At 42.9% G+C, this 12826-nt stretch overlaps 1 protein-coding gene across 1 annotated transcript in view; it reads left to right on the forward strand.

The window, feature by feature from the left end:
• LOC115082188 (gamma-soluble NSF attachment protein-like) overlaps positions 1–12826 on the forward strand; it is a 116843-nt gene that overhangs the window by 54001 nt on the left and 50016 nt on the right. The window contains exons 5-8 of the mRNA XM_029586439.1: positions 1086–1116; positions 3444–3553; positions 4443–4509; positions 7129–7199. Of these exons, the coding sequence (XP_029442299.1) occupies positions 1086–1116; positions 3444–3553; positions 4443–4509; positions 7129–7199 (279 nt within the window). The remainder of the gene's footprint in view (positions 1–1085; positions 1117–3443; positions 3554–4442; positions 4510–7128; positions 7200–12826) is intronic.

Below are 12826 nucleotides of genomic sequence, written 5' to 3' on the forward strand. Positions count from 1 at the left end.
TGAGGCTAGAAGAAAATACACTCAGGAGGAAAATGAGAACTGTTTTTCTTCACAAAAAGAGGAGTTGACCTTTTATAGAGGTGAAGGAAAAAAAATACTGTTGGAATATCAAGAAAGCATGGGAGAAGTGCACAGGATCCTTAGCAGTTGGGAAACGAGTGAACCTGGAGATCAAGTAGGGCCTAAGCTATTTGTTGTTTGTTCTAGATTTAGCTCATATCTTTCATTGATAGCTCAAGGTGAGCTATATTCAGGTACAGTAGGTATTTCTCCATTTGCAAAGAGTTTACAGCCTAAGGGCCTGATCTGCTAAGGCTTTTTTCCCTTTCTGTATTGTGTCTTTGAGAAACAAAGCCTGGTAAATAGGTACCTAGCTTTGTACCTGCAGCAGTGGAAGGTGAAGTCATTTGCCCAAGGTAAAAAGGAATAGCTTCAGGATTTGAACTCTGGCTTCCCTGGTTCTCAGCCTGCTGGTCTATGTACTAGGATATTTCTCCCTGCCACTGTTGCATTAGGTAGATCAGATGGAGCTGGTCGTCTTTATCTGTACTCTTATTCTACAAAAGCTTTCTGATTTAAAATAAAAAAAATAAATCCCTGTCACACATATCAATGTAGCTGTTTTAAGTGACCTGTTAAGTCCATTTCAACAACATCTTTTCAGTGAAGCAAGGTTCTCGGCTCCTCCACAGTTTTAGAGCTCAACAGTGCCTGAACACGACCCACTCCAACCCCCTTTTACATAGATTTAGTCGGCAAAATTTTAGCTGCTTAAGTTAGGATGAGTTTCAGCTGAATTTAGCCAGATACATGATCTTTATCCAAAAATCTAAATCTAAGTGGCTAAAGTTTAACCACTTAGAATTGGGGCATTCAGCCTTTGTGCACATAAACTTAGCAAGCTGGCAGTGAAAATCAGCACTAGCCAGAGTTTACTTGTATTACTTTATACATTTTTATATTAGAAGTAGTTAATTTCTCTACTGCAGTTGATAGTGTGGTAATCATACTAAAATGCATTTTACTAAATGTTCAAAACATTGAAATAAGATTTTTGTTTCTTTTTAAATTACTTTTCATTACAGAGCTTATGAGCAAGCTGGCATGATGTTAAAGGTCAGTGTTCATGTGACAGATCATATTGTTGTAGAACTGGTGCATGTGGGGGCAAATTTCAAAGACTGCAAAATTTGGGCTGTTTTTGCCTGCAGACTTTACACCAGTTTCTCAAAGCGACAGTATGCGTGCACTTCTGCTTTGAAACTTTCCCTGGGAAAACTACCTGTGCATATTTACACCTGGAATTACATGCGGGTAGTTATCCCCGAGACATTTATGCATGCACCTTTTAAAATTAATATTTGTGGCATTTGGAATCCCTCCCTAACCCTGTGCTCAGGAATGCCTCGCTGCTATGTGGGTAAAAATATATGTGTGGGCAATTTTATAAAAGCCCGTTTGTGCAGATATGGCTTTTGAAATTGTCCTTCCTCTATCTAGTGAACTTCTTTCCTAATTAGGCATATCTTTTTTTTTTTTTTTTTTGAGATCTTGTACAGCCTCCTTGCTTATTCCTGATAGCTATCCCAGCAAGATTATGCTCTTGTGTTTCACCTCTGAATATTGCTAGTTGCGATATTATTGGCAATCGTTATATTCAGCATTAATGCTCTTTAACACTTAACAGTTCTGAGATACCCGTCGGCTTGTGCTCAAGCCTTTGGATGCATTGATGCATATGTAGATGGAAGTCTGCGTTATCATGCATTATTGTAATTGATTATATCTCTCATATCATGGACATATGTGAATTTTACTTGACTTAAAGATAATTTGAATTAGGCTGTCCTGGTGATTCTTTGGCAGTGCTGTGCACTGTGTGATGCAGATGGCCTGGTTCAATTGCCAGGTTAGGTCTTCTGCTCCCTGGGCCAGCTGAGCATGCTGTGGTGGCAGCATTCATAAGCCCCTTTGGGTGGAGGGAGTTTCTAAACATCATACAGTGGTGACACCTAAGAGCCAGACTAGTTGGGTTCTAGAAGGAGTTGTACTTTATGGCCCTGGGCTGAGTGCTGTCATGATGGCTGAACTGAATTAGGAAGGGATTATAAAATACAGAGGAAAACCTGGGTAATTGTGAATGAAATTGCTCACTGACTTTCTTGAAGGCTCTTTTATGTACAGCATAAGGGCTTCCCTATTTGGCCACATGAGATGTACAGAAGAATGATGAAGGCAAAAACCCCAGAATTTTTCACATGCTAGAGCATTGTGCTACATGTTCTTTGTAACTTAAAAAAGAAAACAAAACACTCAGGGCCGGATTTTAAATGCCCTGCGCGCGTAAATCCGGCTGGATTTACGCGCACAGGGCCCTCGCGCGCAGGTGCGCCTATTTTGCATAGGCCGCTGGCGCGCGCAAGTCCCAAGGCTTCATAAAAGGGGCGGGGAGGGGGCATGTCCGGGGTCGGGGTGGGGGTGGGGGGGTTTGGGGCGTGGCACCGGCCCGGGGGCGTGGTCGAGGCCTCCGGACCAGCCCCTGGGTTGGGTGATGGCGCGCCAGCAGCCTGCTGGCATTACACCTGCTTTCGGCAGGCGTAAATCTGCCAACAAAGGTAAGGGAAGGATTTAGATAGGGCTTGGGGGGGGGGTTAGGGAGGGGAAGGTGCGGGGGGGGGTGGAAAGAAAGTTCCCTCCGAGGCCGCTCCGAAATCGGAGCGGCCTCGGAGGGAACAGGCAGCGCGCGCCGGGCTCGGCGCGCGCAGGTAGCACAAATGTGCACCCCCTTGCGCGCGCCGACCCCGGATTTTATAAGACACACGCAGCTACGCACGTATCTTATAAAATCCAGCGTACATTTGTTCGCGCCTGGTGCGAGAACAAAAGTACGCGCTTGCACAAATTTATAAAATCTACCCGTTAGCTCAGTAGACTTAACGAGCAAAATTTAGCAAATCCCCCACAAAAAGTGCTGCTTTGAAATAGTTTTAAAAAAACTTGTGGCCCTGGTTCAAGAGTACTCATTGTATGTAGTTGCCCTCTAACAATAAAATGGTATACTAATAACTCACTATTTTTGAACATTGTTACACATTCTGTTATACCGAGTATGATCTGAATGCTTTGTGCAGAGTGTGAATATCGCCTATGAAATCACAGACTGTATGAACCAATCAGATCTACTTGGTGGAAAGTAATTTATTACCATTGCTAATGGTGGCTGCTCATTGGAGGTTCTGTACAATCACTCGAGAGCTACTTAAACTTACTATTGATAAAATATTTAATACAGTTTAATAAGCTCTACCTTTCCTATGGAGTTGTGAAATACTGCATATAGGAGCTTTATTTTAAGTCAGAAATGTATGCATATTTCTTCTTTAGGTCTTATGTGTCCACTTTATCTGCGAAGAATGTTTTGTTTTTTTTTTTATATATACTAGGAGATGCACAAGCTTCCTGAAGCAGTGCACCTTATTGAGAAAGCTAGCATGATGTACCTGGAGAACGGGACGCCTGACACAGCCGCGATGGCTCTGGAGCGGGCGGGAAAGTAAGTGAGGCGGCTAACTTTTAATGCATCAAAAGCCAAGGAATCAGAATGCACTGTATTAAAGAGCCTGATGAGGAGGGGGGGAGGTCTCTCCAACAGCTGCAAGCGCTCTCAACCTCCCCTTCATCCCCACCAGTCTCTTTCTCAGTCCTTCCACCCCTCCTCTCTCTCTCTCCAGTCTCTCTCTCTCTCTCTCTCTCTCTCTGTCCTGTCTCTCAACATACCCCACTCTATCTCCTCTCCCAAACCCGCTGACAGTTTCTCAACACCCCCCTCCCTCCCTCCATAGGCTGTTTCTCAGCCTCTGCCCTCTGTCCCTCCTTCCCCATGGGCTGTTTCTCACCCTTCCGAGGCCTCTTCCTTCAGTCTTTGGTGACTGAGCTGGACTCCACCAACCACCCCAGGTTTCCTCCATCAGTCTTTGGCAGTTGGGTTTTGTCAGCCACCCAGACCTGTGTTTCTTCAGCAGCTTGTGGGATGTGCTCTGTCAGCATACTGGCACTGCTAGCATTTTTAAAACTCTCAGGCTAGCACTTTCTGGTTGCTGCTCTCACGAATCATGAGATGAGAAACTCCAATCCACGAGTTTTCAAAATGTGTCTGGCTGAACAGGAGCTGTGGGCGGTAGAGCTCTAAGCTGTATGCAGTGGTGCACGTGCACTGCTCAGAAGTAACCTGGCTCTCAGCTTCTGGTGCCAAGATTCCTGCAAGAGCTGCAGCTGAGTTGTTCCAGTGGGAGTGCAGAGAGCCACATTTTGTCCTTAGCTGAACTACCAACACTCCCGAAGGTTTCTTATTGTTTGTGATTTAGTTCAAGTTCTGCTTTCATTTTCCAGTAAGTAAGAGTACATAACTCATTCGGAAGGGTAATGTTTTCTTCAAATTTCAGGCTAATAGAAAATGTGAACCTGGAAAAGGCTGTTCATCTTTATCAACAGTCCGCATCGGTGTTTGAAGTAAGTTTCTAATGTATCTGTGATTCTGGCCTATAGTACAGAATACTAGTAGCTGTATCAGAATTGAAGAAAACTAGATTCATCACAGGTTGGGATGCCTTTTATTGGATTAACATAAGATTAATATGAAAATGTTGAGGTCAGTATTCAGCACCACTTAGCCAGATACATTCAGACTTATCCAGCTGAGTGGTGCCATTTGGATATTCAGTTATCCAGCTAAGTGTGGGGAGGGACGGGGGCATTCCAGGATGGAGCCACATATACGGACCACTTAGATAAGTGCTGATACTCAGCCTTTACCAGCTAAGATAGGCCTGCTACTATTGGGCAGCTCTAAAGTTAGCTGGATAAACGTATCTGACTAACTATTAGATAGCTGGGTATATTCAGCCACGCTGTTAAATTTTTATCCATCTGACTTGCTTAGATGAATAACAGCTGACTATAGATCTCATTATGTATAATCTTTCAAGACTCTGTAGGCCCTTTCTTTGACCTGGAGATATGTAAGGCAAGACCCATTGTTTATAAAACATTGTTGAAAATACTTAGTACTAGACAACAAAGAAGAGCAATGCAAAAAGTTGAAAGAAATCAATACTGAAGGGTGAATTTTTGAAGCGTTACAAGCATTAGTGGCCATTAGTGTGCAACCAGTAATATATAAAAGTCAAAAGTTCATGCATACTTTACATTTTACGCGCATAATAAAGGGGCATTCCAGGGCGGGGCTAGCAGTTACACTCATAAGTTGCTATTTTAAAAGACAAGTACATACATTTGCCAACTTGCGGAAATTTGCATTTGCTAATTATCTGGCATAATTGGTATCAGACGTGCTTACTGTGTATTAGCTGAGCGGGAGGTCTGGGTTAACTGGGGGAGTGCAGGCTGAAGAACCAGGAGGGTTTCAATGACCTGGAGAAGGACTAGGAAAACTGGTGGAGTAACTTTTAACTGGTTAATTTCATTTACATGCTCATGTTTTAAAATGTGCCTACTTATGGGCATAAATCAGGATTTGCGCTAGTAAGTCTTACTTTATTTTTTTATGAAAAATGTATGCGTGTATATTTTTAAAATAGGTAGAAAAAATACATGCATTCTATGCATTGAGATATGCTCTTTCAATGCATTGCATGTTTTCATACGTAAGCATACTTATGCACATATGTTCCCTGTATTTTATGATATGCACGTATATGCTGCCACATGTAGTTGTTTGAAAGTTACCCACCCTGTGAACAGGCACACATGATTGCAGGTCCCTATCCGGTTTATAAGCTAGACAATAGCACTGAATAGAAGCATGGACACATAACATAATGGCAGATGAGGACTATATGGTCCATTTAGTCTGTCCATTCACATCTGCTGCTCAACTTTATAGGCCCTTTATCTCCCTCAGAGATACCTGTGCTTGTCCCATGTACTTCTTGAATTCCGATACAGTCCTTGTGTCCATCACCTCCACAGGAAGGCTGTTCCATGCATCTGTAAAGATATATTTCAATAGATTATTTCATGAGTCTACCCTGTTTCATACCCATCCTGTGACCCCTCCTTCCAAAGCTTCCTTTCTGTCAAAAGAGACCCTCCTCCTGGGCATTTATTCCTTGAATGCATTTAGATGTCTCTAACATATCTCCTATTTCCCGCCTTTCCTCCATGGTATACAAGTTCAGATCTTATAAGTGTGTTCCCATATACTTTAAAAGAACATAAGAACATGCCATACTGGGTGAGACCAAGGGTCCATCAAGCCCAGCATCCTGTCCCCAACAGTGGCCAATCCAGGCCATAAGAACCTGGCAAGATCATTGACCATTTTAGTAGCTGCCCTCTGGACCAACTCTGGTTTATATCGTTTTGAAGGTACAGTCTTCAGAATTGTACACAGTACTCCAAATGAGATCTCATTAGAGATTTATACAGAGGCAGTGTCACTTCCTTGTTCTGCTAGCTATTCTTCTCCCTTTGTACCCAAGCATCCTTCTGGATTTTGCTGTTGGCTTATCTATCTATTTGACCACCCTTAAGATTATCAAATATGATCATGCTCAGATCCCACTCCCTGTTTTGTGCACAAAAGAATTTCACCCCTATACTGCTTCCTTGGGTTTTTGCAACCCAAATGCATGACCCTGCATTTTTTTTTTTTTAGCATTAAATCATACGTGCCAGAGCCTAGATCATTCCTTAGCCTTCCCTGGATCTCTCCTTTTCTTTTCCACTCCTTCCAGGGTATCTGCCCTTTCCTGACAGTCTTTCCGCAATATCAATTGCAAAACTGTTAAACAGAACCAGACCAAGGACTGATCCCTGCGGCACATCATTGGTAAGCCCCCTTTCCTCTGAGTGAAATCCATTCACCACTACCCTTTCTCACATCCCACTCAACCAGTTTCTAGCACCGTCAGTCACATCTGGGTCCATACCTAGGGCGCTAAGTGCAGAAAGGCAAAAGGAGGTGGTGGTATGCAGCAAGCACAGAAATGGGGCCATATTATGTAAATAATTTAGATTCATTAACTGAAATGATTTAAACTTTAATGATTAAACCACTAGAGAATGAAAGCTAATCATTGGTGTTTTTCCTTTCCACTGCTCATTAAGAATGAGGAACGTTTACGTCAGGCTGTAGAATTGTTGGGAAAAGCCTCACGACTTCTTGTAAGAGCACGCAGGTACGTCTGGGTTTTTCGTTTGCTGTTTGAAATGTTGTTTCTATTTATGCTCTACTAGGTAAGAAGACAAATGGATCCTTCTGTGTTTTCGGGCACAGCCTAAACAAACAATTCTGCCAGTAATGCAGAAAACAAAATAGAGAGTCATTAGGAAAACCATCATAAACATTGTCTTCATACCTAGGTTGCAGATTTCCCTGGACTTTTAAGCATCTCGGCTTTCTCTGTATATTTAAGTTCTCTCTGTTTCAGATCTCACCATATCTCACCAGATCTTACCTGATCTTACCTGATCTTACCTGATCTCACCATATCAGGATTAGACTGTTTGTTTGTGCTTGGGGGCATTTTAAACATTGGAATATGGAATGTTAGAATATAGTTGTCAGCATAAAAGAAGGAAAAGAGTATTCTGTAAAAGGGAAGATATTTACAAATTCATAAATTTCAGTATTATATAAAACTTGCCCGATGAACCCAGGGGCTCATAGGTGCACATATCATCACTGTTCTGACATAGAGTGGGGAGGAAGAGGCAACTGCACTAGAGTGGTGGGGTTTTTTGTAGCCAAATATTGGGAAGTTAAAATTTAATTTCTGTACCCTGCATGATTTTGATGTTTGTAAAAATTTCAAAATCTATAATTGCAGATAAATCAGAGAAATTTTGCTTTGTACATTACAGCAAGTTGACTTTTCTTTCAAAATACATTGATTTAGAAATGTTCAATATGTCCTTTTAGTCTTTTCATTAATCAGATGTCCTGAAATTCTCAGTGGGCTTTATGTACTAAGAGTTTTCCCATAGACTCGAAATGGGTGAAAACCTAAGGAGGGAAAATTTCAAAGCCATTTCTATGGGTAAAATACTGCTTTGAAAATCACCCACCGTATGTGTAGATAAAATTACAAGCGTAGTGCCCCTGTGTACATAATGTTAGCCACAGTGAAATGAGGTGTTGCCAGGGACAGAGTTGGGAAGGGACTTCCAAGTGCATGCACTCTTAAATTTTAAAATGTATGCATGGAGCATTTCACAGAAAGTGCAGAGTCAAGCGGGTGGTACTTAGGCACTTGGCTTAAAGCCTGCAGGTAAAAAGTAATAACCCATTGGCTATTGTCCTCTTAGTGCATAGATTCAATGAGAGGAATTCCAACCCCTCTGATACAAGATAAGAAAATAATTGATGGGGCTAGTCCCTGGGTTCCAGTTGTAGCACTGCGATGCAAGGGATCAGAGGTGAGAGGGTCTGCCAAGCTCCCTGGGCTTGGGGTAGTGGGATTATTAAGGGAGAATTTTTAAAAACTAAAAATACAAATTCAGTTAATGAGATCATTGAGAAATGTTTTGCCCTTAAAAATAGCTTCCAGTTTGTTCTAATAAAGATAGTATGATAGGCATGCTAAGCAGGGGAAGTGTCAAGCAACACAGTTTTTCAGGTGGCGTTATAGTAAAGCAGTATGGTTGCTAAGTCTTAAGCCATAAGATATGTTCAGTACCTAAACCTAGTATTTGCAGCAAAGCCCAGGATCTTTTGTAGGAGCTTTCCACTGTTGCAGTTGCCGTCTTACGACACACATAGTTATCTTGATTCTTACCACTGTGAGAGAGACTAGGGATGTGCAGAAGGGACGGTTTCGTCCGATTCGGTATTCTTATTCGACTGAACCCAAATCCGTTGCATCTGTTTTCAGGGGAACCCGATTCATCCATTAGTTACATATGGTATTCGTTTCCCATTAAAGTTGAAAAAACCCCCATCCCAACCCTTTAAATTTAATTAACTACAACCCCCCACCCTCCTGACCCCCAAGACTTGCCAAAAGTCCCTGGTGGTCCAGCGGGGGTCCTGGAGCCATCTCATGCACTCGGGCCGTCGGCTGCCATTATTCAAAATGGTGCTGATAGCCTTTGCCCTTACTATGTCACAGGGGCTACCGGTGCCATTGGTCGGCCCCTGTCTCATGGTAGGAAGAATGGACGGCCGGTGCCATCTTGTGCTCCTACCATGTGACAGGGACTGACCAATGGCACCGGTAGCCCCTGTGACATAGTAAGGGAAAGGCTATTGGCACCATTTTGAATACCGGCAGCCGACTGCCTGAGTGCAGGAGATGGCTCCAGGACCCCCGCTGGACCACCAGGGACTTTTGGCAAGTCTTGGGGAGGGTCAGGAGGGTGGTGGTTTTATTCGTTAATGATATGTTGCATTCATGGGGGTTCGCCATACGTTTCGGGAACCCACGAATGCAACGAATAGGGACCTATACGTTAAGGATTGCACATTCGTTCAAAACAAATGCACATCCCTAAGAGAGACTGCCCTCCTGGAGGTAATTTTAAGATTGTCCGAATAAGTGCAAAGTCTGAGTGGAATTTATGTGCCTGCATTCCCTTTGAAAATTACCCCAGGAAAACAACCCGCACACATTTGCACACACAATTCTAAACCCTACCCCAGCCATGCCCCCAAGAACTCCTCCTCCCTGCTGTGGGTAAAAGTACATGTATAGAGGATCTACATGTGTACTCTTACTCATATATAGAGCAGCCAGTTTTCAAATGGTCAATTTATGAGTTAAAGCACAGTTAAAGAATGGAAATTACATAAAATGACCCTCCCTGGCACAGAGGTGTATTATTAAATCAGAATACATCAAAGACAGCATGGGGATAAGAGAATGGCCTTTAGTTGGTGGGCAAGATTTATTTATTTATTTGGTATTTCTTATATTCCACTACCTCCATACACTGTTTGGTGTGGATTACATAAATCCGTATACAATTTCATGGCATTGTGTTCCCCCAAGACTATAGGAGAAAACAAAGTAAGTTGTATCCAGGCTTCAGCTGCTGCTTAGTTTTTTAGGCATGGTATGGTTTTGCTCTGTCATGCAGCTTGCATTGACACTAACATTATCTCCTAACTATGGATATGCCCAAAGGTGGTATGTTGTCCTGCCCTTCTCCAAGCATATGCTAATCCCTAACATAGGCAACCGTGACCTTCCCAGTATCCTTTTCTATGTCTGCTACTCAAACATTAATCCAAACTCATTGAAGAACCAAAAATAATTCTGTAGGAAACCAAGGGCTGTATATTTATTCATATATAGATCCATAGATAACCTGTATCACATATCCAAGACATAAAACCCCATATCTCCTTCCACTGATTGTGTTCACTGTGGATCAGTCTGGCTAGTCTTCACTGACTACCTACCATAGGACCAGCTAGGTTGCTTCCTCTGCTCCACCATCCAAGCTCCTGCCAGGTTACCAGCTATGCTGCTTTCTTCTGGAACAGCTGAACTCTGCTAGTTCCCCAGCATATTGTTTCCCAGTCAGTGTGCTCTCAGACCCGAATGGGTGTCCCATGGAAAAGTCCCTACTGCCTGATTCTAAGATCCATGCCAGCATCTGGACTCTGCACTCAGCATTTCACAGCAACAAAATTCATCAGTGATGGCTCTTAAATTTGTAGGAACTCTTTTCTGAGAATACATGTGATCATGCATGCTTCTCCTAGCTACAGCATGAGCCCTGGTAATTAACAAGCAGCATGCAGAGCACAGATAGCTGGGACCTGTTTTATCTAGTACACATTTTGCACAGAATACCTCATCTTGCCTGTCTTTAAGACCTTCTAGCCTCTGTCTTATCTCCAGACTGAGTGAGCCAGGGAAAGCATGCACTGAGCTCTACCTTTGAGTGCTGAGAGCAGCAGAGTGAAGAAGCTCTGGCATGTGGCAACTAAGGTAACTAACCATTCTGGCTGCCTATGTTATACCGATATCTCCCTTCTCTTGAACTTGTAAATAAATTGAGAGGGGTCTGTTATAATGGGTTCATGTTGTATTCGCCATCTCTCTCCCTTTGTTTTAAAATTTGAAAGAGCGGCCAGTGCGGCTTTCAGTGTTTCCCTAGCTCTTCTTTTGGCAATGAGTCCTCTCCATCACCGCACTGTCAGCTGCTTGGAGGTTGGTGTGCCCTACAACATTTTTGTTAATGTACATATATCCGGGGTATGAAAAGGTTGAAAAACATGCCCCAGCAGCCTTCCAAGTTCTCCCTATGCCACGTCTACCCACCAAATAGACGGGTCTGACAACAGCGCTGTCCTAACCACTGCTTCTTCCACTCCAGCCTCCATGACCAGGGAGTCTCTCAGACTTGCCCCAAGCTCCCTCTTCCATAAAGTTGCAGCACAGCCACATTAATCACAACCGAATATTGCCTCCAGTGCTTTTTGAAGAGAGTTGTTGAAGAGGTACTGGCTGATGTCAAATTTTCATCCGTTCTATACATCCCTACGCTATCAGAAGTGATCTACATTTGGTGAACCTAACAAACCTGTGTGCCACCATGTTTACCTTCTTTAATCCTTGTATACATTTTTGATGACTCCAATAGCGGTGGGGAATGATGCCTAATCATAGGATTTGTGTGTCATGAAATCAGAACATGTATGCTGTGATGTATCATTCTTATCAGCAGTAAGCAGGAAAAGCTGCCAGGGTTTTGCCACCCAGGTGGATGATCAGGGTGCTCAGATGGGCTGGCATGTCTGCCTACTGCTATAAAAGGGGAGAAGAAAAACAACCAATAAGGGCTAATAACATAGTCTGGGTAAAACAAATAAGCATGGGTGCAGCTTGCTTATTGCGGCGGCTACTACCCCTAACGAATCAAGCTAGATATTTCACTTGGATGCAGCTCCATCACTGCTCTCTACATTAAAGGTGGGGGTGGAAGGGAAATAGAACCAAGAGCTAAGAGAAACAGATAAGTATGAGAGAAAATATGTGTGAAGCTTGCTGGGCAGACTAGATGGGCCATTTGGTCTTCTTCTGCCGTCATTTCTATGTTTCTATGTTTCTATGTAAAAGGGGAATTAGCTGCTTCCAGTGCATTCCCGGTTGGTCAATCCGTCACACTTGCATTCCTTAGGCTACCATTCCCAGGTGGCTCCCATAAGGGACAAGCATAGGGGATCTCTTAGGGAGTGGTACGGATTGTAGAGTTGAGCAGACTAGATATGCCATGTGTTCTTTTCCTGCAATCATATTTCTGTGTTTCTATGGAGTGCCCCAAGTTCCATAGCATCCTCTTCCACTCTAAAATCTGTACCATTACACGAAAGTAGTTAAGGCACTGGACTGTGAATTCTTCCTTTAGACTTGCCTCACATTTGCTGAAAACAGATGAACTTTCACTGTGTTATCCTTGCTATGATGCAGCTGACAAACCCAGTGCCATACTTAGTGGTGACTCCAGACCTGAAAGAGTGGCTACCAAATAGATTGGGATCAAGAGTCATTAACGCGAGACATTATTTTAATATGATTGTAAATTAATAACAAGCCCAGGGGACTAATCAGAGTACATTAGGAATGCCTGTTCCCTCTGTGTGTGCCTGTAATGAGTACTTGGGCATTTTGTACTGGACTTGTCACCAATTTGCCTACTATCCTCAAAATTGTCTCCTCACAGATCTACATTATATCGGTGAATCCAGATGTATTCCTGAACCTGATGTATTAGTTTGTAACAATTAGTGATAACTGTGCACAACAGCAGTGTGTTTCATCCTGATCTTGTAACGGTTCCAAAGAGGTATATGTGT

The sequence above is a fragment of the Rhinatrema bivittatum genome, unplaced genomic scaffold (assembly GCF_901001135.1).
Source record: "Rhinatrema bivittatum unplaced genomic scaffold, aRhiBiv1.1, whole genome shotgun sequence".
Lineage (NCBI taxonomy): Eukaryota > Metazoa > Chordata > Amphibia > Gymnophiona > Rhinatrematidae > Rhinatrema > Rhinatrema bivittatum.